Genomic DNA, 25,979 nt, shown 5'->3' with positions numbered 1-25,979 from the left:
ATCAGTGTCTGTGCTGTGATTGAACAGATCGGTGTCTGTGCTGTGATTGGACAGATCAGTGTCTGTCCTGTGATTGGTGGCTTTCTTTCCGGCAGGAAGTTGGAAACAAAGTTTAAAAGCTGCTGCAGGACTGCAGACATTCACAAAAAGCTGGACCAGCAATGGCTCTGCTGAAGGTTCTGCTGCTGCTGGGGCTGGGTGAGTCAGAAACACTGGACACACTGGAGAAACTGGTCACACTGGAGACACTTCCACTGGTTCCAGGGAGGCTGCTGCTCTCTGTGACTCTCAAACTTCCCTCTGATTCTGTTTCAGACTGAAACGTCTTTGCATATGAACTGTGATGTTTTTTATTCTGTAATTGTTTATCCATTTTCTGTTCCTGCAGCCATGTTTTCACCTGGTTTCTGAATAAAGTCCTTGTTTTTCTTCTTCAGGTGTTTCAGTGAACTCAGATGTTTCTCTGCAGAAGAGAATCATTGGAGGTCATGACTGTGCTGTCACGGAGCGTCTCTATCATGTTCGGTTGGAGAGCTCCAATGGTACTCATACAAGCTTGTGTGGAGGATCTCTGATCCACCCTAAGTGGATCCTGACTGCAGCTCACTGCTGTAAATCGGAGACAGGGTGGTACGAAAGAGACATTAACACAGTTTTATCTGCAGATGATCAGGTTTTCTGTGTGTTCATTATAATCTAAACTTTTATGCAGGATTAATCTAGCAAAGTTAAAAGTTCATCCAGGGACTAGTAGACCGGTGATTTCCAGAATCTACACCAATCCTGTGGTTTATGCTCCTGGAGAATGGCAGCATGGCATCATGTTGCTGAAGCTTCAGACACCAGTAACAAATGTCCCACTTGCTCCGCTACCAGACTGCATTTACAGTCTTAGAAAGTAAGTCTTTCTCTGATCAAGCACATGACTTCAGATTTTCTGTCTCCAGTCCTGCTGCGTCTGCTTCAGGACACCTGAGTCAGGTTATCAGGCCACCAGCAGAACCAGAACCCATTTAGCTCAGGTGTGTTGAGTGATGGCAGTAATTAACGTCATTAACGCGTTACGTAGTAACGCGTTAATGACGTCGGACCCCTTTTTTCAGTAACGAGTAATCTAAAGTGCTGATATTTCAAATCCAGTAGTCAGACAACAGTTACTTATGGAAATCACTTTGTGTTACTGCGCGTTACTGTTCTCTTCTGGACTTTAATTATGTCTACTCTACGCATCTTTTTTTTTTCCCCCTTCAGGGGTCTTTTGTGGGCTCTAGTGTCCCTTATACTGTGGCTCTTGCAATCGGAAGGTTGTAGGTTCGATTCCAGCTTCCTCCTGCCACATGTCGATGTGCCTCTGGGCAAGGCACTTAACCCCAAATTGCCTACCAATCTGCTTATCGGTGTATGAATGGGTGTGTGTTTGTGAGTGCGAATGGGTGAATGTGACTCTAGTGTAAAGCGCTTTGAGTGGTCAAAATGACTGGAAAAGCGCTATATAAGTTCAGTCCATTTACCATTTATATGACAGTAGGCTGACAGGAAAGGGCAAATGGAATCGAACCTGCGACGGCCGTGTCGAGGACTCAAGGCCTCAAAATGTGGGTCGCACTATCCCCTACGCCACCACAGCACGTCCCTACTCTACGCATCTTGTCGAGTGATCGCCGTTTCTATGTGACAGAGATAGCAGCGACAGAAATGTAAACAATGGAGGGAGGAGAGAGATGCGCATTTTGTTGGTGGACAAACAGGAACTATTTTGAGTTTCAGTCGCCAAGTCAGATTATTATAAGCGGCTTAGGCATAGTCGCTTGCAAATTCATTGAGTCTCCGCTCTTGAGTTCGTTTTGAATGTGAAGTTGCTCCTTTGGGCTTGGAAATACGCAGAGACGCATAATAAACCCCAGAATGTGTCTTACATCCAGTTAGTTTCAGTCAGGCCTTTCAGGTCCATCTATTCCCGGATGATCCGTCCAGCTGTGTCTTTGTTAATGTCAGCTTAATATCTTACCTGTGAATTACATCGAGCATCGCTTTGCCCTCCAGAAAATTGTAAACATCAATACTAATATGAACAGTGTAATAAACTTAAAAACAGCCATTTGCACATTTGTAAAAATGTGCAACTAAACGCCATTATAATTATTAAAATTAAGAAAAGTGTCACAAATCTGTGCTTCAGCCCTCTGAATTGTGGAGCAGCAGGAGGAGCTCAGTGCGCTGCGCTGTGACAGTAAACGCAGGGCCGTAACACAGAACCTGGAGGCTGGGGGGAGGTGGGGTGTAAAATCCTACTTAGAGTTTTCCAGACAACATTTGAACACACAAAAACACAAATTACTAAAGTTTTTTTTGTTCTATTGTAACTATTAAATATCTCCTCTTCAGTTTAACCTTATAAGTGGAGACACATTGTCGATGTTACCACTATAAAATAACTTCCAATTAAGTATTGGCAAAGCTCAATGTAATTTTCACAGGTGCTAGAGCGTCGTTGCTAGCAGCTGCTGAAAGTAACTAAAAAAATTACTTTTAATGTAACTTAGTTACTAACTTAGTTGCAATACATTTTCTACATTATCTTGTATTTTTACATTTTATTCTGATTGTATTTTAGAGACGATGTTGTTCAGCTGGCAGGAGAGGGAGCAACGACAACCGGCCCTAATAATCAGCAATGTGAGAGAAAGCTTGAAGTTATGAGAATAAAAACTTTGTTTCCGTCTCTACAGTGAAGGTCGAGTGAAGAACATGCGTATAATTCTCATGTTTCTCTACAGTATCCTATGCTGCTGCCGCACCACATCTTCAGTGTGTCGACATGAAAGTTGTTGAGACTTCCCATTTCCTGCAGCCATATGGGCATGTATTCTTTACTGCAGCAGTGAACAAGGATGTATGTTATGTAAGTTTGTTTCTTCAATATCTGTCTACAGTGATTAGAAGACTTTTCTGTTTTACAACATAAATAAAAATATTAATATATTTTCTACAGGGTGACTCTGGTTCAGCAGCGTTGTTCAATGGCAAGGTTCATGGTGTGATTTATCCGGGTGGAACAAACTCTGCATGTCAAAGACCAGTCATGGATGTGTGTGAATACATTGGATGGATAAAAACAAAAACCGGGCCATAAATGAAACATAAACTATCATGAAATAAAATTATCCTCAAATTTCCTCTCAGAAATAATTGTATTATTATATCTTGACCAGTTTGATCCACATGTTTGTAGAATTAGAATAAATCAATAGTTTTGTTTTTTCTCATCTAACCTTGATCTCCCTAATGGATCTTTCTCTGTGTCAGAAATGAACAATGAATCAATAAATGCACGAAAAATAAACATTTCCTGGCTGATCGTCTTTACATTCATTGTTCAGTTTGTTGAGTTGATATTTTGCCTGAACTGAGTTTGAAAATGTGACATGAGCTTTAAATCACATGAAGAGGAACACGAGAAGTAATTTATTTATTTAGTTTTTGTCTTTTATATCAGAAATGAGCATGCAGCATCTAAACTCTGCAGCTTTGGAGTTACTATTCCTTTTTTATATACAGAGAAATTTAAACTCCAACAAGACCAAAGAGCTGTGCACAAAAATAATGAAACAGATGTTATATAATACAATATTTAACAAATAATAAAATCCTAATATAAAAACGATTTAAATTTATCACATTTTTATAAAGATACAAAGGAAATAAAAAGTTCAATAATTTAAAAACAATTTAAGCCAAAATCTGGAAAGAAATTTTAAAGAAAATATTTAAAAACAGGTCAAACTAATTGATGGTTTCCACAAATTTAACATAAAAATTATTGTAGAAAATTTTTCTCTTTTACAGTTAATACATTTTTACAATAACATCTGGAAAAAGTAAAAAGATCTTAGTGCTGCTAAAATATATCATTAAAAACTTTATTGTTACATTTTTCATTGAAAATATTACATCAAATTAAATAGAAAAGAAGGCTTGCATCATCAAATATGACGGCCTTATTAATTCAATAATCATTGTCCAAATAATAGTATTAATTAACAATTTGAACTTATTTCTTTGCAACCAGGGAATATTTCACTATGCCATTATTAAATTATACAAACTTTTTCTAGAGTAGTAATTTTGTTGTTCATTTTATTCTTCATACTTAACAGACATTAACTGAAAGTTTCAAATTCATAATTGTACCATAAAAATATTAATCTTGGATTAAGATGAGCCATATTTCATCCAGCTCTGGATTGTTTGGGAATAAAAGTTATTTTGCAACTTCAGCTGTGAGAATATTATATTTCTGAATAAATAAAACTGCAGTTTGTTATCATCCACTGTCACAGAAAATAACTGTCTGATCACATTGTAACTCTTGTATTTATTTCTGGTTAAAAGTGAAGAAAATAATGGTTTTCCTATAAAATATTAAATATATTTTTAGTTTTGAACATTTTTTGTTTAATCGTACATGGACATGGGTTCCTGAAGATATGCTGAGTAACTCTGAATCACGTTGCAGCTGTGTGACCTATTTTCCTTAGAGATGCAACGTGTATGTGTATGTAGTTTCATTCATAACTAGGGAATGAATGAAATAAAGAGAGGGTGGTTTCAGAGCGGATAGAGATTGTAACTGAAACACATCTCTGTCCGTTCTCGCGAGTAAAAAGAATCCGACTCTCTTGTCTTTTCCTGTTGGATGTTGTAGGTGCTTTAAACCTGACACTTATCAAATCACAAGATTCATAGTTTCTTTTACGAAGGACATTTAGTTCCATTACACAAAATGAAAAACAGTGTAAGACATTCAGTACCAGTACTAAGTAGAGTTTTTTTTTTCACTGCAACAATGTAACACACAAGTCAGTGCAAATCCTCATGTCCAGACTTTTTCCACACTTTAACAAGCGGAGAGGCATTTTCACTCAGACTTCCTTATGATACCCTTCATATCCATCTCAGACAAGACCTCCCACGACTAATAAAAAACATTATAAATAAACATTATTATTTATTAATAGTGCGCTGGTATGCATCGATAAGGCAAGCGAAATGCCTTCCTTTTCACATTTTCTGTTTACCAGTTTCAGGACCCAACTTGAACCCCAGAGTCATTACCTTGGCAAATAATGAAGGTTGTTTAAAATATAAACCAGGTTTTAATGTAGAAACTGATCAAATGTTGCACATCATCCAAGTGGATCAAATACAGAGTGACATTCACTGTGCAGCTCTGGGCTCCACTCAGCTCACCTTAGAGGAGACACCAAGTGAAGCAAAGATTGTAGCAAGTTCTGCTTTATTTTCTGCTCCCTCTCTAAGGTCTTGGCCTCACCATTCTTAAATGTTATGGATATTTCAGCGTGCAGCCGTGTGCATGTGAGCAGAAAAAACAGAGAAAAGACAAAGAGTCCTTTTGTCCATAACAGAGTGTTCCTTATGAATTTCTTGTAACATTTCTTATCAAATCACAAGATTCATAGTTTCTTTTGTGAAGGACATTTTAGTTCCATTAGTCTTTTTGTTTTTCACAATGTAGCATCAGTGCTTTTGTTTTAATTTTGAATTTATGTTTGTCCTTAACTTGATTTTTAGTTAGCGCATTTGCTCCATTTTACACATAAAAAAGATCTGTTTTGTTCAATTAGCAGATGAATATGTAATCACATCTCTAATTAGTCAAATCACAGATTGTTACTCTTCAACATCAAATAAGTTTGTAATTCCCTTTGTCAGCCTATATCTAAGCTAAGCTCTAAACAAAGCGTTCCCTTTATTTCCTTTAGCCTTAGCTTTGAGGATGTTTCCTAAAATTACATTTCCTTTAGCTTTTGCGAGCATGTGATCTATATGAATGCTTTTATAATGTACACGAGCATGCAAATAGCTGAAAGAGATGGAGGAAAACACTAAATTATTTTTCTCAACAAAGGGTCATTTTCACAGCTCATCAAACAAATTGATTTTACTTTCTAGAGCAAAGGCAGATGTGAATTTTTGTAGATTGGAAACCAAAACGTTTTTCTCAAAAAAACATCAACCTGAAAACAAGGAAGAGTTGCTCTTTCTACTAACCTGGTAAGTCACCTGCAACAAGGGAATCAGTGACTATGAATCTTTATAATCAAATAGCATATCAGAACTAGGTTCAACTCAGGAGGAGCAAGGGAAACCATGTGTTGAACAAAACATATTTATTACACATTTTGACAATAACACCAATAGAACAGAAATAGTCAATGTTTCCTTTTAGTAGTCCTAAGTCAAGTTCAAGAGTTTCTTTTCCTTTGATTTGTTTTCAGTTCAGTTCAGTTTTCAGATCTGAATGTTATTTTGTAGCTACCCGGGTAGTTTTAATATGTGCAATCCCAACAATCTAGTGGAACAGAAGAAGGTTCTTCTTTGGCATCGCAGTGGACACAATGTGAATCCCCTCTTGTGGATCCTGGCTCGCCGTTCTTCATGCGTTGTCTCTCAAAATAAAATAAAAAAACAACCTGCATGTAGCAAAAACATCTTTTACTGTAGTGTCATGCAGTCACTTCAGTGAAATTTTATCTCCTCACCCCATGTAGATAAAATTATTTCCATCTGATAAAAAACATTTGTCTTTTAGCTCAACAAAACATCACAAAATAATATTCGCTGAATTGACATCAACATCTTTTTTTCAGCACTCTTAAATTCCATACAGTGGAATAAATTACTCACTGTCACTAAATACTTCATCAGTATCAACATTTTAAGAAGAAAAGGCACAATACCTAATTCACATGCAAAACGTCCTGTAGAGAACATGCATTCTTATCCATAAACAAGTTGTGTTTATGGATTTTATCGAGTTTATCGATTGTGTTTTTTCTCCTTTTAACTTTGAAACTATAAAATTAAATTACAATATAACTTTTATTACATAACAGCAAAATATTATCCTGTGGCTAATTGATAGCTAACAAAGCCAATTATAGCACAGAACTCACCGGAGATTCGCAGCAAAAAAAGAAAGAAATTTAATCTCAAAAAAAAAAAAAAAACTTCTTCCGGATCCAGATACACAGGAATAAAAAATTTACCACAGATGAAAACAAATTCTTGAAAAATATTGAAAATAGTTTTGTCACTAAAGTGACCACAGATCGTATTTTTTCTTCTTCTTCTTCTTGTTCTAGCTCATGTTCTGTAGCATATCACTGTAGCTTTAGACTATTTTGAAGCTATTTACTTCCACCTACCGGCAATATAGTATATTACAGGCTATAATTCATATTCGCCAAAAATAACATGGGTTACTCTTTATACTGATGAAAAAGTTCTTGTTTCATTGGCTGGTAATTTAAGTTAAAACAAGGTAAATTTTTGGATATTAGTGAAATAATCTGTCAAAGGAACAATAACTTTTTCAAGTTTTTTTTAGAACGATGAGATGTTAAAGTTAATCTCTATGCAGATGGCAGCACAGATCGGTGTCTGTCCTGTGATTGGACAGATCGGTGTCTGTCCTGTGATTGGTGGCTTTCTTTACAACAGGAAGTTGTGAACAAAGTTTAAAAGCTGCTGCAGGACTGCAGACATTCACAGGAAGCTGGACCAGCATGGCTCTGCTGAAGGTTATGTTGCTGCTGGGGCTGGGTGAGTCAGAAACACTGGACACTCTGGGAAACTGGTCACACTGGAGACACTTCCACTGGTTCCAGGGAGGCTGCTGCTCTCTGTGACTCTCAAACTTCCCTCTGATTCTGTTTATGACTGAAACTTCTTTGCATATGAACTGTGATGTTTTTTAATCTTTAACTGTTTATCCTTTTTCTGTTCCAGCAACCATGGTTGCACCTGGTTTCTGAATAAAGTCCTCCTTTTTCTTCTTCAGGTGTTTCAGTGAACTCAGATGTTTCTCTGCAGAAGAGAATCATTGGCGGTCATAACTGTGATGACACGGACCGTCTTTATCATGTTCGGCTGGAGGTGACCAACGGGCAGACAACGACCATCTGTGGAGGATCTCTGATCAACCCTAAGTGGATCCTGACTACAGATACCTGCTGGAAGTCAGGGGAAGGGTGGTAAGAAAGAGACATCAACACAGTTTTATCTGCAGATGATCAGGTTTTCTGTGTGTTCATTATATTGTAAACTAATGTTTTCTGCAGGTATAGCCAAGTAGTGCTAAGAGTTCATTCCAGGACTGGTGGCCGAAAAATTTCCGGAATCCAAGGCAAACCTGTGGTTTATGCTCCTGAAGGTTGGCATCATGACATCATATTGCTGAAGCTTCCAAGACAACAAATTGACATCCCACTTGCTCCACTACCAGACTGCAGTAATCGCCCTAAAATGTAAGTCTTTCTCTGATCAACTATATGACTTCAGATTTTCTGTCTCCTGTCCTGCTGCCTCTGCTTCAGCACACCTGAGTCAGGTAATCAGGCCACCAGTTTAGTTCAGGTGTGTTGGACCAGAGACTGGTGTAAAGGACGCAGTTCAACATCACTGGGGACTGGAGGTGGACACTTATGTGTCAGTGGAGGAAGTCCTTCATGGATTTATTTTCTTTTCTTTCATTGTTCTTTGTAACAAAGAATTTTCTACATTGTTATCTTTTATTTTTTTACATTTAATTCTAATTTTGTTTCAGTGGTGACACTGTTCAGCTGGCAGGAGAGGGAGCAACAACAACTGGCCCCAATAATCGGCATTGTGAGAAAAATATTAAAGTTATGAGAATAAAATCTTTGTTTCTGTTTTTAAGTTTGAGTGAAAACCATGTTTATGGTTCTCATGTTTCTTTACAGTATCCAATGCTGCTGCTGCACCACATCTTCAGTGTGTCGACATGAATGTTGTTCAGCTTTCCCATTTCCTGCAGCCATATGGGCGTCTATTCTCTGCTTCAGCACCGAACAAAGATGCATGTTATGTAAGTTTGTTTCTTCAATATCTCTCTACAGTGATTAGAACAGTGTTTCCCAATTCCTGTCCTCAGGCCCCCTGCTCTACATGTTTTGGATGTGCCTCTATACCAGAACAGCTGATTCAAATGATTGCATGACATCTTCTGCAGCCACCAAGTACTGCAGGAGACTGTTAATCACCCAAAGATTCAATCCAGGTGTGTGGCAGAAGGGAAACATCCTAAAACATGCAGGGCAGGGAGCCCCCGCGGACTGGAATTGGGAAACACTGGATTAGAAGACTTAAACAATTGAAATATACATAAATATATTAATATAATTTTTTTCTACAGGGTGATGCTGGTTCAGCAGTGGTATTCAACGGCATGATTTATGGTGTGATTTCTCCAGGTTTACCAGTCTATGCATGTGAGAGACCAGTTTTAATCATGGACGTGTGTGAATACATCGGGTGGATAAGAAGAACAATTGGCCATAAATAAAACAAACTGTCCTGAAATAAAATTCTCATCAAATTTCCTCTCAGATATAATTTTATTATTGTATCTTGACCAGTTTGATCCACAGGTTTGTAGAATTAGAATAAATCAATAGTTTTGTTTTTCCTCATCTAACCTTGATCTCCCTAATGGATCTTTCTCTGTATCAGAAATAAACAATGAATCAATAAATGCATGAAAAATAAACATTTCCTGGCTGATCGTCTTTACATTCATGGTTCAGTTTGTTCAGTTGATATTTTTCCTGAACCGAGTTTGAAAATGTGATATGAGCTTTAAATCACACGAAGAGGAACACCAGAAGTAATTTATTCAGTTTTTATCTTTTACATCAGAAATGAACATTCAGCATCTAAACTATTACTATTCCTGATTTAGTTGTAGAGAACTTTAAACTCCAACAAGACCAAAGAGCTGTGCACAACAAAGCAATATATGCAACAATGTATTCTGGTAAATTTTAACAGTTTTGAACACATATTCTAATAATTAAAACTTTAGAAACATTACATGTACAAACACCCAACCCTTTTCTGTCTTTGGAGAAGATCGGAGGAAGCTAAACATTTAGCTTTGAGCTCATTATCTTGCAAGCTAAATCTTATTTGCTAGCTAAATAATTAGTCATCTTAATATTTAGTGTAGTTGCTAACAAAGTATATTAATGGCATGCATAAATGCTTAACTAGTTTTCAAAATCTGTCATTAGGCCTACTTTTGCCTTTATTGATTGTTTTAGGAAACGTTTGTGTGTCTGATCAGTTTCTCTCAGCATTCCCGGATGTTACTGTCGTTGCGTCAGGATTTTTCATTATGACACGTTCACTGACATGAAGAGCTGCGTTAGAGGAACAAGCCTTTCATCCTGAATTAGTTCTGAATCACTTTTGCAGGTTTGCTAGATTTCCAGTGTGTAGTAATTGTTTTAAGAAATGCTCCATTGGTTGTGCAAATGTGTAGAACCGAGAGAAACCAAAAATCCTTAAAGTCTGAAGAACTTCTTCACTTTAACATGCAGATTATTGTAGTTTAAAGACTGAAAAAATCGGCTGAAAATCTAATATTTTTGGTGAATATTAGATGCAAATGTAGGTCTAAATAAGAGAAGAAAGGGGAAACAACCTTAATTTTACAGGTTTTAAATGAAAGGTTTTACAAATAAGTGTGAAAAAATGTGAGGATGAATGCGTGCGTGGGTGTGTGTGTGTGTGTGTTGTGCACAACTGTTAATCTGTTTCAGGGAGCAGACCAACGCTCCTGCGCAGTCCTGCTGCTTGAATTATCGGACAGCTTCTGCTCTTCTGGACTAAATCGACTATGTGCAGTGCACACATTTAGTTAACTTTGTCAGTTCTTTATATTTTTGTTAAATGCAACAAATTAATTTCTTCTTCTTTTGAGTTACCAGTTTCCTTTGGAGCTGCTGCTGGAGTCGCACAGAAGAGCTCCAGCTAATTGCTGTCCTATTTGACTGGCAAATCCCCTCAGTGGGTCATTCCACTTGTTTGCCAGAGGAAGGGGAGATTAATATGTGTTTATGTAGCATTTCATTTCCAGACAAAGAGTTCTTTTGTCCATAACAGAGTGTTCCTTATGAATTTCTTGTAACATTTCTTGTAACATTCAAATCACAAGATTCATAGTTTCTTTAACGAAGGACAATTTAGTTCCATTAGTCTTTTTGTTTTTCACAATGTAGCATCAGGGCTTTTTTTATTTTTTGAATTAATTTATTTGTTAGCGCATTTCCTCCACTTCACAACAAACTAACATTTAGCCACATAAAACAGATGTTTTTTTTTTTTTTATTAGCAGATGAATATGAAATCCCATCTCTAATTAGTCAAATCACAGAATTCTACTGGCCGGTTCGTCTTGTTACTCCACGCCACTGCTCCTCATCTCTCCTCTCTGGTTTCCTCAGGGTTTCTTCATGTCTGGTTTGGATTTATTTTTACATTCCTGGTCTTTGTCGTTCTGTTTTTTATGAATATAAGTAATGTAAACATTTAAATATTAATAAGAATAGCTTTTGAAGAACCACAATGAAACTTAACTTTGTTACAAAATAAAATAGCAACAATGGACTTTTTCCTTTAAATTTTCAAGTTATGAACTAAAATATAAGAATGTTTTTACAGCCAAAATATTTGCTGGAAATAGTGGATATTATATATCTATAGTCAGAGTAATGATGTCAGTAAATATCTGTCAAAACAGGTGATCATTTGTAATTTCTCCAAATACAAAGTTGTAATTTGGAAACTACATCAGTAGTGTTAATTTTTAGGGTTTGCTTTATGTCACAATATTTTTTTTACCTGCAATAGTTTTCTACAGTAGAAGGAGGAACTGGAAATTACTGAATTGGTCTGCTTTTCATTCATCTGCCATATTGAATTTAATTACATTTTCTTGAAGTTGCAGTGGATGGCCAGTAGCTGTCAGTGTATTGTATGATTCACTAAATTAAATCAAATCAAATCAAATCAAACTTTATTTGTATAGCACATTTCAGCAGCAAGGCATTTCAAAGTGCTTTACATCAAATCAAACACAAAAACACAATGCAACATAGAATCAACAACAAAAACAATATCAAGTCAGATTCCGTCAATAACTTTGCAATTGATTACGTTTCAAATAAAACTCTAAACAAGTGGGTTTTTAGTTGAGATTTAAAAGAATCAGTGTTTCAGCTGTTTTACAGTTTTCTGGAAATTTGTTCCAGAAATTTGGTGCATAGATGCTAAATGCCACTTCTCCTCGTTTGGTTCTGGTTCTGGGGATGCATAGCAGACCAGAACCAGAAGTCCTGAGAGGTCTGGAAGGTTGATACAACAGCAGCAAATCTTTAATGTATTGTGGTGCTAAACCATTCAGTGATTTATAAACTAACAACAATATTTTAAAGTCTATTAGTGTCCACTAAAGTGGACACTAGTCCACTTTAGTGGTCTGTGTGTATTTACAAAATAAAAATGCATTTAAACAAGAAAATGACTTTTGGATAGATGTCCACTGTCAACTATGCATGAAGTGGGTTTTATATATATATATACACACATATATATATATATATATATATATATATATATATATATATATATATATATATATATACACACATATATATATACATATATATATATATATACATACATACAAATATATATACACACACACAGACATATGCATATCATGGTCCGAGGTACTGTAATCAATCTTACTGAGATCAGGAATAGAAATAGTTTAGATGCTGCATGTTCATTTCTGATATAAAAGATAAACACTGAATAAATAAATCACTTCTGGTGTTCCTCTTCATGTGATTTAAAGGTCATGTCACTTTTTCAAATTCAGTTCAGGGAAAATATCAACTGAACCATGAATGTAAAGACGATCAGCCAGGAAATGTTTATTTTTCATGCATTTATTGATTCATTTTTCATTTCTGAGACAGAGAAAGATCCACTAGGGAGATCAAGGTAAGATGAGGAAAAACAAAACTATTGATTTATTCTAATTCTACAAACATGTGGATCAAACTGGTCAAGATACAATAATAAAATTATATCTGAGAGGAAATTTGAGGATAATTTTATTTCATGACAGTTTATGTTTTATTCAAGGCCAATTGTATCTTTTATCCACCCGATGTATTCACACACATCTACGATGTAAGCTGGTCTCTGACATGCATAGTCTGGTACACCTGGAGACATCACACCATAAATCTTGCCGTTGAACACCACTGCTGAGCCGTAGTCGCCCTGTAGAAAAAAATTATATCAATATATTAATGCTGTGAAACAGAAAAGTCTTCTAATCACTTTAGAAAGATATTGAAGAAACAAACTTACATTACATGCATCCTTGTTCGGTGCTGAAGCAGCAAATACATGTCCATATGTTGGCAGGAAATGGGAAGCCTGAACAACTTTCATGTCGACACACTGAAGATATGTTGCTGCAGCAGCATAGGATACTGTAGAGAAACATGAGAACCATAAACATGTTCATTGCGACCTTCTCGGTAGAGACAGAAACAAAGATTTTATTCTCATAATTTCAAACTTTCTCTCATATCGCCGATTGTTGGGGCCGGTTGTCATTGTTCCCTCTCCTGCCAGCTGAACAGTATCACCACTGAAACACAATTAGAATAAAATGTAAAAATATAAGATAACAAGGTAGAAAATTGTTATAAAGGACAATGAAAGAACAGAAAATTAAGGACTTCATCGACTGACACATAAGTGTCCACCTCCAGTCTCCAGTGACGTTGTACTGCATCCTTTACATGAGTCTCTGGTCCAACACACCTGAACTAAACTGGTTTCCTGATTACCTGACTCAGGTGTGCTGAAGCAGAGGCAGCAGGATTGAAGACAGAAAATCTGAAGTCATATTGTTGATCAGAGAAAGACTTACATTTTAGGGCGATTACTGCAGTCTGGTAGTGGAGCAAGTGGGAAATTATCTACTCGTCTTTCAAGCTTCAGCAACATGATGTCATGCTGCCAGCATCCAGGAGCACAAAGCACAGGTTTGTCCTTGATATTGACAAACCTTTTCATTGTAGTCTTTGGATGAATGCCTAACATTGCTATATTACTCCTGCAGAAAATGTTAGATTATAATGAACACACAGAAAACCTGATCATCTGCAGATAAATCTGTGTTATCTTTTTCCTACCACCGTGTCGGCGACTTCCAGCAGGTATCTGTAGTCAGGATCCACTTAGGATGGATCAGAGATCCTCCACACAGGCTCTTATGAGTACCATTGGTGGCCTCCAGCCGAACATGATAGAGACGCTCCGTGTCATCACAGTTATGACCTCCAATGATTCTCTTCTGCAGAGAAACATCTGAATTCACTGAAACACCTGAAGAAGAAAAAGGAGGACTTTATTCTGAAATCAGGTGCAACCATGGTTGCTGGAACAGAAAAGGATAAATAGTTTATATGCAAAGAAGTTTCAGTCTGAAACAGAATCAGAGGGAAGTTTGAGAGTCACAGAGAGCAGCAGCCTCCCTGGAACCAGTGGAAGTGTCTCCAGTGTGTCCAGTTTCTCCAGTGTGTCCAGTATTTCTGACTCACCCAGCCCCAGCAGCAGCAGAACCTTCAGCAGAGCCATGGCTGGTCCAGCTTCCTGTGAATGTCTGCAGTCCTGCAGCGGCTTTTAAACTTTGTTCACAACTTCCTGCTAGAAAGAAAGCCACCAATCACAGGACAGACACCAATCTGCCCTGCCATCTGCATACAGATTAAGGTTTGGAAGAGCTAACCTTCAAGCTAGCTTCTCTGCTAGCCTCTGTGCTAGCTTCCATACTAGCCTCAGGCTTGTTGATGTTGACTAAATGCAAAATTTGTCTACACAGGTTGTGCCAAATTGTCCTTGAAATAAAATGAATCCAGAATTAGAAATGCTGTGATCCAGATTTTAACTGTGAATGAAAATACTATAAATGTAAACCAAACTAAAATCAGAGAATAAAAAAGTTAGAAACAGGACCTTAAAAGAGAAAAATGTTGTGTGCCTGGATCTCCTTTAAGGCCTGCAGATCGATTGGAGATTTTTGGGAAGTCAAACAGCTGCTTCAGTGGATTCATACTGATGCATGCAGCTTTCAATGGTTGAGAAAGAACTGGTGATTTCTCTTGTCAGAAACGATGGAGTTTGGACTGCTTGAATCACGTCTGTATTAATTGTATTCTGCCTGGGTGGAGAGAAACATCCAGACATTCACACATGTGCAGGATGATTTCTTCTGCTGAGATGCTGGAAACTGAGTTGATCCTAGATGCTTTCAACAGGCCAAAGCAATTAAAAACAACTGTAATATGATCTGACAGTAAACATGGTAAACCCAGCAAGTTCAGCTTCCTGAACTTAAACATTTTGTCTGATAAAAACCCACAGGAACTAAGTTCACTCTGTGTCTCACAGGTAGGATCTTATCTTCACAAACTTCTGCACAACTGAAGCTCCAAATATATTTCATGACTAGCCATGAAACAAAAATAAATCCAAACCAGAGACATGAAGAGACCATGAGGAAACCAGGGAGAAGGGAAGAGGAGCAGTGGTGTGGAGGAAGAAGACAAACTGGTGAGTAACAACCTGTGATTTGACTAATTAAAGATGTGATTACATATTAAATTGAAAAAAACCCACCTCTGTTTTATGTGGCTAAAGGTTAGTTTGGTGAAAAATGAGCAAATGTGCTGACAAACAACAAGTTGAGGACAAGCATAAATTCAAAAAATAAAAAAGCTATGATGTTACAATGTGAAAAACAAAAAGACTAATGGAACTAAATGTCCTACATAAAAGAAACTATGAATCTTGTAATTTTATTGACAAGAAATGTTACAAGAAATTCATAAGGAACACTCTGTTATGGACAATAGGACTCTGTCTTTTCTCTATCTGTTTTATCTGCTCACACACACACGGCTGCACGCTGAAATATCCATAACATTTAAGACTGGTGACAGTCACACATACACAAAAAATGATGAAGGCAGGCCAAGACCTTAGAGAGGGAGCATAAAATAAAGCAGAACTCGCTACAATCTTTACTTCACTTGGTGTCTCCCCTAAGGTGAGCTGAGTGGAGATTTAAAAAAAACACATGATCTATTATTTACATTTAACATACAGTTGAAACATTGTTTTAAAAAGAAACTTGAAATTCCAAGTTTCAGACTTGAGACTTGTCTTTAGGTCAGGAGAGGACCCTCCTGGTCCTCGAGGGTCGGTGTCCTGCAGCTCTTAGATGTCTCCCTGGTCCAACACACCAGAATCCAACAGCTGAATCACCTCCTAAGGGCAGTAAGGTTCTCCAGAGTCCTGCCAATGACCTCATTATTTGACTCAGTTGTGTTGAAGTAGAGATGGATCTAAAAGTTTCAGGACACCGTCTCTCAAGGACCAGGGGTGCCCGTCCCTGCTCTAGATGTAAGGATAAAAGACTTCCCAGATAGCACACAATGGTAATTCAACATTGAATTATATTCAGAGTGGTAGATTTTTGGTTGAGGTCCACAACTAACTGTGGATCAACCATCAAACAATCATTCAATTCTGTTAAAGTAACCAATGTTGAAAAGAAGTAATTGAATCATTGCTGTTTTGTGGTTAAAATCTAATGATTAAAATGCTAATGTCTAATCAACGTCTGATCAATGTTGAATCAATGTATGGTGAGTCGCACCCCTTCTCCTCTTCTGAGCTCTGGGTCAGAGCACTTTATTGTTGTGACGGATTAATAACATTTTAAATTAAGCACCGTTGAGGATTCCTTTATATACATTTTCTTACTTGTCCATAAAAATGATTACTGATTGTTTCTGTGTAGTGTGTTGACACAAACCATCTCCAAGTCACTACAAGGAGTGGAGCCGTCCTTATTTACATGAGTGGCATCTCCCAACCACACAGCCACTTTATCGTTGGTTCGTTTGCAAACGATGTTAATTCAATGTTGAATAATAATGATCAAAAAGGTTCAATTTATGGTTGAGGTCAACGATTGATGGTGGATAAACCATGAAACAACCGCTGAAAATATGTCACTGAATCAAAGTTGTTTTCTAATGATTGAGATGCCAACGTCTAATCCAGTGTTGTTCAACACAGGTCCTTAGAGCGAGCGATGGGCTGTCTTCGAGGCGTGTCAGTGAAGCCCCGCTTTGATGCTTGTGTCGGTTTGCTGAAAACCACGTGACTAGCAACAAACAATGCCTCGCATGGCATGGGTCACGTGACTGCTTCATTTTGCATGTCGATTTTCAAAATAAAAGCGTGACCCTACCAGCAACTACTGAGTTTTCTTTGTCTTGATATCTCATCCTTACAGCTCTAGATTTCTCAAAGAAGCTAACATAGAAAAATGATACAGAGTTAACCCATCTGAGCTTTTTGGATCTTTAAAGCAGTCTGCAGCAAAGCTCTTATGGAGGTTAAACAGTCAGATATTATCAGGGTTTATTTAGTAAGATAGCAGCAAATTTGCTTATTTAATAACTTCATAACCAGCTATCTTCTCTCCTCTGGTCTGTTTAACAGCTACAGTATCAGATCAATTCAGCCCTCCAGGACTGTCAGCAGCAGAAACAGCAACATTAAACCTACCAGGGAAACAGAGATTACATTTGCTTTGCATTGTTCCCACATGATGACAATGATACAGTATGATCTAATTAACTGTTAGATTGTTTAATAATATGGGTTGTTGCTATGTAGTTGTATGATGTTTTAAGATTTTGTTCATTGTGCCGCTTTTTAACTTTGAGCCCCAGTCCCCCCAAAGGTCTCTGCAATATCTGATGCAATATTATCAGTGAAAAACATTGTAACAATAAAGTATTTAAGGACATTTTAGCGGTACTAACATCTTTTTACTTTTTTCAGATGTTGCTACAAAACTTAGAGAACTTCTGTAACTTCTTTAGACTTTTGAAAACCCAAATGTAATTTCTGAGAAGTTTTAAATAAATATGTAATTTAGATTTTAATTTTAACAGTGTGCAATAAAATATTTTTGAACTTTTTCCTTTATTTTGCAGGTGATTTTTATGTCAATGGTTATAAGATGATACCTTTTTATAGCTTTAGATAAGCCTGTAAAAGGTGTTGAAATTAAGATTGACATTTTGTTTAGCTGCACTAAAGAAAAACTTTCTACAATAATATTTGTGGCAACCAGAATTTGCCATAATTAGTTTTACCTGTTTAAGTATTTTCTTAAAACTTATTTCATTCCAGATTGATTTTTGACCTCATTTCCTTTGTATCTTCAATACATTTTTTTTTTTTTTTTTTTTTTGCATTAGGATTTTGTTATTTGTTTGTTGTATTATGTGACTTCTGTTTCATTATTTTTGTGCACAGCTCTTTGGTCTTGTTGGAGTTTAAAGTTATCTAGAACTAAATCAGGAATAGTAACTCCAGAGCTGCAGAATTTAGATGCTAAATGTTCTTTTCTGATGTAAAATAAAGAAAGACTGAATAAATAAATTACTTCTGGTGTTCCTCTTCATGTGATTTAAAGCTCATGTCACATTTTCAGACTCAGTTCAGGGAAAATACCAACTCAACAAACTGAACCATGAATGTAAAGACAATCAGCCAGGAAATGTTTATTTTTCATGCTTTTATTGATTCATTGTTCATTTCTGATACAGAGAAAGATCCATTAGGGAGATCAAGGTTAGATGAGGAAAAACAAAACTATTGATTTATTCTAATTCTACAAACATGTGGATCAAACTGGTCAAGATACAATAAAAAAAATTATATCAGAGGAAATTTGATGAGAATTATATTTCATAATAGTTTGTTTTATTTATCCCCAATTGTTTTCTTTATCCATCCAATGTATTCACACACATCCATGATTGAAACTGGTTTCTTACATGCATAGTGTGAGGAATCAAGAGAAATCACACCATAAATCTTGCCGTTGAACACCACTGCTCCCCCGGATTCACCCTGTAGAAAAATTTCTATCAATATATTCACGTTGTAAAACATGAAAGTCTTCTAATTACTGTAGAGAGATATTGAAGAAACAAACTTACGTTACATGCGTCCTTGTTCGGTTCTTCAGCACGGAATATGTACCCAAATGAACGGGACTGGGAAACCTGAACAACTTTCATGTCGACACACTGAAGATGTGCTGGAATGCGTCCAGTGCGTACTGTAGAGAAACATGAGAATCATTAACATGTTCTTCACTTGACCTCTGTAGGGACAGAAACAAAGATTTTATTCTCATAACTTCGATATTTCTCTCACATCGCCGATTATTGGGGCCGGTTGTTGTTTCTCCCTCTCCTGCCAGCTGAACAGTATCACCACTGAAACAAAATTAGAGTAAAATGTAAAAATACAAGATAACAATGTAGAAAATTAATTTTTATAAGGAACAAAAAAAAAATCCATACAGGAGTGTCCACCTCCAGTCCCCAGTGATGTTGAACTGCATCCTTTACATTTGTCTCTGGTCCAACACACCCGAACTAAACTGGTGGCCTGATTACCTGACTCAGGTGTGCTGAAGCAGAGGCAGCAGGACTGAAGACAGAAAATCTGAAGTCATATAGTTGATCAGAGAAAGACTTACATTTTAGGGCGATTACTGCAGTCTGGTAGCGGAGCAAGTGGGACATTTGTTACTGGTGTCTGAAGCTTCAGCAAAATGATGTTATGTTTCCGGCTGTCATCAGTATACAGCACAGGACGTTGTCGGATTTGTTGAATATACACTTCAGTAGCCCGTGGATGAACTTTAAACATTGCTACATTAGTCCTGCAGAAAAGGTTAGATTATAATGAACACAGAAAACCCGATCATCTGCAGATAAAACTGTGTTAATGTCTCTTTCCTACCTGGGCTCTAACTCATAGCAGTCAGCTGTAGTCAGGATCCACTGAGGGTGGATCAGAGATCCTGCACATATGGTCGATATTGGCCCGTTGGTCATCACCAGCCGAACATGATAGAGACGCTCCGTGTCATCACAGTTATGACCTCCAATGATTCTCTTCTGCAGAGAAACATCTGAGTTCACTGAAACACCTGAAGAAGAAAAAGGAGGACTTTATTCAGAAACCAGGTGCAACCATGGTTGCTGGAACAGAAAAAGGATAAACAGTTAAAGATTAAAAAACATCACAGTTCATATGCTGAGAAGTTTCAGTCTGAAACAGAATCAGAGGGAAGTTTGAGAGTCACAGAGAGCAGCAGCCTCCCTGGAACCAGTGGAAGTGTCTCCAGTGTGTCCAGTGTTTCTGACTCACCCAGCCCCAGCAGCAACAGAACTTTCAGCAGAGCCATTGCTGGTCCAGCTTCCTGTGAATGTCTGCAGACCTGCAGCAGCTTTTAAACTTTGTTCACAACTTCCTGCTGGAAAGAAAGCAACCAATCACAGGACAGACACCAATCTGTGCTGCCATCTGCATACAGATTAACTTTAACATCTCATCGTTCTAAAGAATCTTGAAAAATGTTCTTGTACCATTGACTGATTATTTCACTAATATCCAAACATTTCCCTATTATAACTTAAATAATCAGCCAATGAAACAAGAGTTTTTTCATCAGCATTAAGTAATTGACTTAAACAAGCAAATCCTATATTTTTGCTGCAAAGTTACTTGTACGTTTTGCCTTATCTCAAGTGAACTGAGAGATTTACATTAAAAACTAGACAAAAAACCATCAGTAGGTTTTCTGCTTTTGCAGTGCTCAAGCTTGCAGTGAGTTTTGCTGAAGTGAAAACTTGATTGTAAACTTGATGAAATAAAATAGATTTTCTGGAGAAAGAGCAACTCTTCCTTGTTTTCAGGTTGATGTTTTTTGAGAAAAACGTTTTGGTTTCCAATCTACAAAAATTCACATCTGCCTTTGCTCCTGAAAGCAGAATCAATTTGTTAATTGATGAGCTGTGAAAGTAACCCTTGTTTAGAATAAATAACTCAGTATTTTTCTGTATCTCTTTCAGCTATTTGCATGATCATATACACATAAATGCATTCACATAGATCACATTCTCACTAAAGCTAAAGGAAATTATATGTTTGGAAACATCCTCAAAGCTAAGGCTAAAGCAGGGGTCTCAAACTCCAGTCCTCGAGGGCCGCAGTCCTGCAGTTTTTAGATGTGCCACAGGTACAAAACACTGGAATGAAATGGCTTAATTACCTCCACCTTGTGTAGACCAGTTCTCCAGAGCCTTAATTACTCTATTCAGGTGTGGTGCAGCAGAGGCATATCTAAAAGTTGCAGGACTGCCCCCCTCAAGGACTGGAGTTTGAGACTCTTGCACTAAAGGAAATAAAGGGAACACTCTGCTTAGGGCAGGGGTGCCCAAAGTTGGTCCTCAAGGGCCGGCATCCTGCATGCTTTAGTTCTCTCCCTGGTTTAAAGCACCTGCATCAAATGATAGCTCGTTAGAAAGCCTAAGAAGAACATTGACATGCTGAAAAGGTTGCTGGTACTACCAGGGAGAGAACTAAAACATGCAGGATGCCGGCCCTCAAGGACCGACTTTGGGGACCCCTGGTTTAGGGCGTAGCTTAGATTGAGGCTAACAAAGGTAATTTCAAAATTGTTTGATGCTGAAGAGTAAAAGTCTGTGATTTGACTAGACAAGTATTTACATTATCATCTCATAATAAAAAAAAACAACCAAAATAATAATCTGTTTTATCCGGCTCAAAGTTAGTTTGGTGTAAAATGGAGCAAATGTGCTAACAAACATCAAGTTAAGGACAAACATAAATACAAAAGATAGAAAAAAAGCACTGATGATACATTGTGAAAAACAAAAAGACTAATGGAACTAAATGTCCTTCATAAAAGAAATTATGAATCTTGTGGTTTTATAGACAAGGAATGTTACAAGAAATTCATAAGGAACACTCTGTTATGGACAAAAGGACTCTGTCTTTTCTCAGTTTTTTCTGCTCACATGCACACGGCTGCACGCTGAAATATCCATAACATTTAAGACTGGTGAGGCCAAGACCTTAGAGAGGGAGCAGAAAATAAAGCAGAACTTGCTACAATCTTTGCTTCACTTGGTGTCTCCCCTAAGGTGAGCTGAGTGGAGCCCAGCGCCGCACAATGAATGTCACTCTGTATCTGATCCATTTGGATGATGTGCAACATTTGATAATTTTCTGCATTAAAGCCTGTTTTATATTTAACCAGAGCTCATTATTTCTCAAGGTAATGACTCTGGGGTTTCAGTCGGGTCCTGAAACTGGTAAACGGACCTGGTTGATGCACAGAGGGTAAAATAAGTGAACTACAACCACTTGTGTCTTGGTTAGTGACTCTGGCGAGCTTTATTCACACAACATATCTTTATCATTACCAGGATTTGAAATTGGTCATTTTAAATTGGTGTTTTTTATACTTTGTGTTCAGCTGCCATTTGATCAAGATTTGAGATAAATCCAGATTTAAGAAAGAACACATGATCTGTTATTTACATTTAATGTATAATTGCAGCATTTTTTTAAAAAAGTCTCCAAAGGTTTGAAATTCCTAGTTTCAGATGTGAGTCTAGATTCAGGATGTAAGGATAACGACTAGAGACTTGCAAAACACTGACTTGGTCCCACTGCTGTATTAAAATAATCTTAGACATGTTGTACTGGTCTGTGACCTGTAGTGACCTGCTGCATGAATGTGACTTAAACATAGGGTGTATAAAAACCTTTTATTTGTTTCACTGTCTGCAGCCTGGCAGTAAGATTCATTACAATATGCCACATAAAATCGTTAAAGCATTTTTAATTGTTTCAAATATGTCCTGAACTTACATGTTTTGTCTGACAAAAACTCACAGAAACAAAGTTCACTCTCACTACCTGTGTAGGATCTTTCTTCACAAACTGAGGCTCCAAATATATTTCATGACTGAGAAACATTGACCTGTTAGTATCGCAGACAATGCATTACATGGATGGATAAAACATAAAAACAATACAAAATCAAACAAAAGTGACATAAATAAACAAAGACATTCTCAAGACCCACCCACCTCCCCTGACCGCTATCCTTCCCTTTCCCTGGGACTTACATCTTATCACACCGAGGATCAAATCAAATTCTCTTCAAATAGAGTTATCAATATATTGCTGAAGGGGTTGCCAACTTCACTTGAATAGCTTTAAGTTATTTACTAATGAGAAACGTATTCTTTCCAGATGAGAGAGCCTTACCAGTTCCTCCACCCACAATTTAACTGGTGGAACCTCAGATTTTTTCCAAAACATCAACACTAGCTTTTTTCCTATGGTAAAGGCATAAGATAATAATTGTGTTGGTATTTATTAAATTGAGAACAGAACAGATACTCTGAGTACAATCAGCAGTGGGTCCAGCCTCAACTCTGTACAGAATATATCTGATAAAGTTTTGAATATGTCAGACCAAAATGGGGTAAGAATGGAGAAGTGTGGCTCCTGCAATGTGGCATTTCTCACACAGTGGGGATCTGTTAGGGAAAATTTTATGTAACTTCACCTTACAGTAATGAAGCCTGTGAATGATTTTAAATTGAATAAGACAGTGTCTAGAATTGGCAGAACACTTGCGAATATTCTCTAGTGCAGCCTTACAGAGTTCGTCACTTATCTCCGTTCCTAACTCCTGCTCCCAGCCTGTTCTAAGGCCCTGTATGGACGGCAGTGATCTGGATAGTAACAGATTGTAAATCTGGGAAATTAGATGTCCTTCCCCACCACCCAGCTTAAAGAGTTTGTCAAATTCATTAGATATTATATTCTCTAAAGTGCGTATGTGGTTTTTTGACATGTGCTCTGACCTGAAGGTATCTAAAATGAATGTGTTTATGGAGACCAAATTTGGCCGGAAGTTGAGAGAAAGAGGCAAAATTACCACCCAGCAACAAGTCACCAAACGTCCTGATACCTAAATCTTTCCATTGTGTATAACCTGAATCTAAAGTGGAAGGAGCGAATGAAGGATTCTTTGCTATTGGTAATAAGGTAGATATAGATTCAATACCAAACTGGGATTTTATCTGTTTCCAAATATGTATAGTACTGTGGATGATGCGGTTATTGTTGTATGCCAAGGTATCTATGCTTGTAAAATAAAAACAAAGACTGAGTAAATAAATGACTTCTGGTGTTCCTCTTCATGTGATTTAAAGCTCATGTCACATTTTAAAACTCAGTTCAGGGAAAATATCAACTGAACAAACTGAACCATGAATGTAAAGACGATCAGCCAGGAAATGTTTATTTTTCATGCATTTATTGATTCATTTTTCATTTCTGATACAGAGAAAGATCCATTAGAGGTCAAAGTTAGATGAGAAAAAACAAAGCTGTTGATTTATTCTAATTCTACAAACATGTGGATCAAACTGGTCAAGATACAATAATAAAATTATACCAGAGGAAATTTGATGAGAATTATATTTCATGATAGTTTGTTTTATTTACCCCCAATTGTTTTCTTTATCCATCCAATGTATTCACACACATCCATGATTGAAACCGGTTTCTTACATGCATAGTGTGAGGAATCAACAGAAATCACACCATAAATCTTGCCGTTGAACACCACTGCTCCCCCGGATTCACCCTGTAGAAAAATTTCTATCAATATATTCACATTCTAAAACATGAAAGTCTTCTAATTACTGTAGAGAGATATTGAAGAAACAAACTTACGTTACATGCGTCCTTGTTCGGTTCTTCAGCACGGAATATGTACCCAAATGAACGGGACTGGGAAACCTGAACAACTTTCATGTCAACACACTGAAGATGTGCTGGCAAATGACTAGTGCGTACTGTAGAGAAACATTAATCATTAACATGTTCTTCACTTGATCTTTGTAGAGACAGAAACAAAGATTTTATTCTCATAACTTTAATATTTTTCTCACATCGCCGATTATTGGGGCCAGTTGTCGTTGCTCCCTCTCCTGCCAGCTGAACAGTATCACCACTGAAACAATTAGGATAAAATGTAAAAATACAAGATAACAATGTAGAAAATTAATTGTTATGAAGAATAATGAAAGAACAGAAAATAAATTCATAAAGGACTTCATCCAGTCTCCAGTGACATTGTACTGCATCCTTTACATTTGTCTCTGGTCCAACACACCTAAGCTAAACGGGTTCTGGTTCTGCTGGTGGCCTGATTATCTGGCTCAGGTGTGCTGAAGCAGAGGCAGCAGGAGTGGAGACAGAAAATCTGAAGTCATGTTTTGATCACAGAAAGACTTACATTTTAGGGCGATTACTGCAGTCTGGTAGCGGAGCAAGTGGGACGTCTGTTACTGCTTTCTGAAGCTTCAGCAACATGATGTCATGCTTCCGGCCATCGTCAGTATATAGCACAGGACTGTGTGTGACTATGTGATGCTGCATTTCACCAGTCCGTGGATGAACTTTTACAACTACTACATTAACGCTGCAGAAAAGGTTAGATTATAATGAACACACAGAAAACCTGATCATCTGCAGATAAAACTGTTAATGTCTCTTTCATACCTCCTTGTCTCTGACTCCCAGCAGTGAGCTGCAGTCAGGATCCACTTAGGGTGGATCAGAGATCCTCCACAAATCGTCTTTATCTGTCCTGCGGTGCTCTCCAGCCGAACATGATAGAGACGCTCCGTGTCATCACAGTTATGACCTCCAATGATTCTCTTCTGCAAAGAAAGATCTGAGTTCCCTGAAACACCTGAAGAAGAAAAGCGAGGACTTTATTCAGAAACCAGGTGCAAACATGGTTATTGGAACAGAAAAAGGATAAACAGTTAAAGATTAAAAAGCATCACAGTTTATATGCAAAGAAGTTTCAGTCTGAAACAGAATCAAAGGGAAGTTTGAGAGTCACAGAGAGCAGCAGCCTCCCTGGAACCAGTGGAAGTGTCTCCAGTGTGACAAGTTTACCGGTGTGTCCAGTGTTTCTGACTCACCCAGCCCCAGCAGCAACAGAACCTTCAGCAGAGCCATTGCTGGTCCAGCTTCCTGTGAATGTCTGCAGTCCTGCA

The 25,979-nt window shown here is 37.4% G+C and overlaps 5 protein-coding genes across 7 annotated transcripts in view; 2 read left to right on the top strand and 3 right to left on the bottom strand.

Annotated features, from left to right (window-relative positions):
* The window catches only part of LOC122831807 (trypsin I-P38-like), a 33,468-nt gene extending 7,489 nt beyond the window's left edge, over positions 1 to 25,979 (bottom strand). The window contains exons 1-6 of one of the 2 annotated variants that reach the window (XM_044118293.1): positions 25,905 to 25,979; positions 25,474 to 25,666; positions 25,208 to 25,393; positions 24,861 to 24,922; positions 24,643 to 24,764; positions 24,202 to 24,553 (exon numbers count right to left, since the gene is read on the bottom strand). In XM_044118293.1, coding sequence (XP_043974228.1) covers positions 24,404 to 24,553; positions 24,643 to 24,764; positions 24,861 to 24,922; positions 25,208 to 25,393; positions 25,474 to 25,666; positions 25,905 to 25,941 — 750 coding nt within the window. In that variant the 5' untranslated portion in view covers positions 25,942 to 25,979 and the 3' untranslated portion in view covers positions 24,202 to 24,403. Of the gene's footprint in view, positions 1 to 24,201; positions 24,554 to 24,642; positions 24,765 to 24,860; positions 24,923 to 25,207; positions 25,394 to 25,473; positions 25,667 to 25,904 lie in introns of those variants that run through there. The other variant, XM_044118292.1, reaches the window with a different exon arrangement.
* On the top strand, positions 162 to 3,362 carry LOC122831810 (trypsin-like). Its single transcript, XM_044118296.1, has 6 exons — positions 162 to 198; positions 438 to 630; positions 713 to 898; positions 2,615 to 2,676; positions 2,778 to 2,902; positions 2,993 to 3,362. Exons 1-6 carry the CDS (start codon positions 162 to 164, stop codon positions 3,131 to 3,133), a joined length of 744 nt encoding a protein of 247 aa, XP_043974231.1. The 3' UTR covers positions 3,134 to 3,362.
* LOC122831806 (trypsin-like) lies at positions 7,547 to 9,592 on the top strand. The gene is made up of 6 exons (XM_044118290.1): positions 7,547 to 7,626; positions 7,865 to 8,057; positions 8,145 to 8,330; positions 8,630 to 8,691; positions 8,787 to 8,911; positions 9,239 to 9,592. The coding sequence occupies exons 1-6, from the start codon at positions 7,590 to 7,592 to the stop codon at positions 9,386 to 9,388; spliced, it is 753 nt and encodes a 250-aa protein (XP_043974225.1). The 5' UTR covers positions 7,547 to 7,589; the 3' UTR covers positions 9,389 to 9,592.
* LOC122831805 (trypsin-like) lies at positions 12,804 to 14,591 on the bottom strand. Of its 2 annotated transcripts, none has more exons than XM_044118289.1 (6): positions 14,514 to 14,591; positions 14,106 to 14,298; positions 13,841 to 14,026; positions 13,494 to 13,555; positions 13,270 to 13,394; positions 12,804 to 13,179 (listed from the first exon to the last, which is right to left on the bottom strand). In XM_044118289.1, exons 1-6 carry the CDS (start codon positions 14,548 to 14,550, stop codon positions 13,030 to 13,032), a joined length of 753 nt encoding a protein of 250 aa, XP_043974224.1. In that variant the 5' UTR covers positions 14,551 to 14,591; the 3' UTR covers positions 12,804 to 13,029. The 2 variants fall into 2 exon arrangements, with proteins under 2 accessions (XP_043974224.1, XP_043974223.1); XM_044118288.1 differs by having other exon boundaries at positions 12,807 to 13,179; positions 13,488 to 13,555.
* Positions 18,558 to 20,326, bottom strand: LOC122831809 (anionic trypsin-2-like). The gene is made up of 6 exons (XM_044118295.1): positions 20,227 to 20,326; positions 19,816 to 20,005; positions 19,550 to 19,735; positions 19,222 to 19,283; positions 19,002 to 19,123; positions 18,558 to 18,912 (listed from the first exon to the last, which is right to left on the bottom strand). Exons 1-6 carry the CDS (start codon positions 20,261 to 20,263, stop codon positions 18,763 to 18,765), a joined length of 747 nt encoding a protein of 248 aa, XP_043974230.1. The 5' UTR covers positions 20,264 to 20,326; the 3' UTR covers positions 18,558 to 18,762.

This window comes from Gambusia affinis, linkage group LG05 (genome assembly GCF_019740435.1).
Source record: "Gambusia affinis linkage group LG05, SWU_Gaff_1.0, whole genome shotgun sequence".
Classification (NCBI taxonomy): Eukaryota; Metazoa; Chordata; class Actinopteri; order Cyprinodontiformes; family Poeciliidae; genus Gambusia; species Gambusia affinis.
Note: the sequence above shows the minus strand (reverse complement) of the source record. Positions and strands in the feature narration are given on the sequence as shown.

Coding starts and splice junctions, on each gene's coding strand:
- LOC122831809 (XM_044118295.1), bottom strand. CDS start 20,263: ATGGCTCTGCTGAAAGTTCTGTTGCTGCTGGGGCTGG. Junction 19,124..19,221: donor CGGCCCCAATAATCGGCGAT/GTGAGAGAAATA, acceptor GTTTCTCTACAG/TACGCACTGGACGCATTCCA. Junction 18,913..19,001: donor CGAACAAGGACGCATGTAAC/GTAAGTTTGTTT, acceptor ATTTTTCTACAG/GGTGAATCCGGGGGAGCAGT.
- LOC122831806 (XM_044118290.1), top strand. CDS start 7,590: ATGGCTCTGCTGAAGGTTATGTTGCTGCTGGGGCTGG. Junction 7,627..7,864: donor TATGTTGCTGCTGGGGCTGG/GTGAGTCAGAAA, acceptor TTTCTTCTTCAG/GTGTTTCAGTGAACTCAGAT. Junction 8,692..8,786: donor TGGCCCCAATAATCGGCATT/GTGAGAAAAATA, acceptor GTTTCTTTACAG/TATCCAATGCTGCTGCTGCA.
- LOC122831805 (XM_044118288.1), bottom strand. CDS start 14,550: ATGGCTCTGCTGAAGGTTCTGCTGCTGCTGGGGCTGG. Junction 14,027..14,105: donor TGGAAGTCGCCGACACGGTG/GTAGGAAAAAGA, acceptor CATTTTCTGCAG/GAGTAATATAGCAATGTTAG. Junction 13,180..13,269: donor CGAACAAGGATGCATGTAAT/GTAAGTTTGTTT, acceptor TTTTTTCTACAG/GGCGACTACGGCTCAGCAGT.
- LOC122831810 (XM_044118296.1), top strand. CDS start 162: ATGGCTCTGCTGAAGGTTCTGCTGCTGCTGGGGCTGG. Junction 199..437: donor TCTGCTGCTGCTGGGGCTGG/GTGAGTCAGAAA, acceptor TTTCTTCTTCAG/GTGTTTCAGTGAACTCAGAT. Junction 2,677..2,777: donor CGGCCCTAATAATCAGCAAT/GTGAGAGAAAGC, acceptor GTTTCTCTACAG/TATCCTATGCTGCTGCCGCA.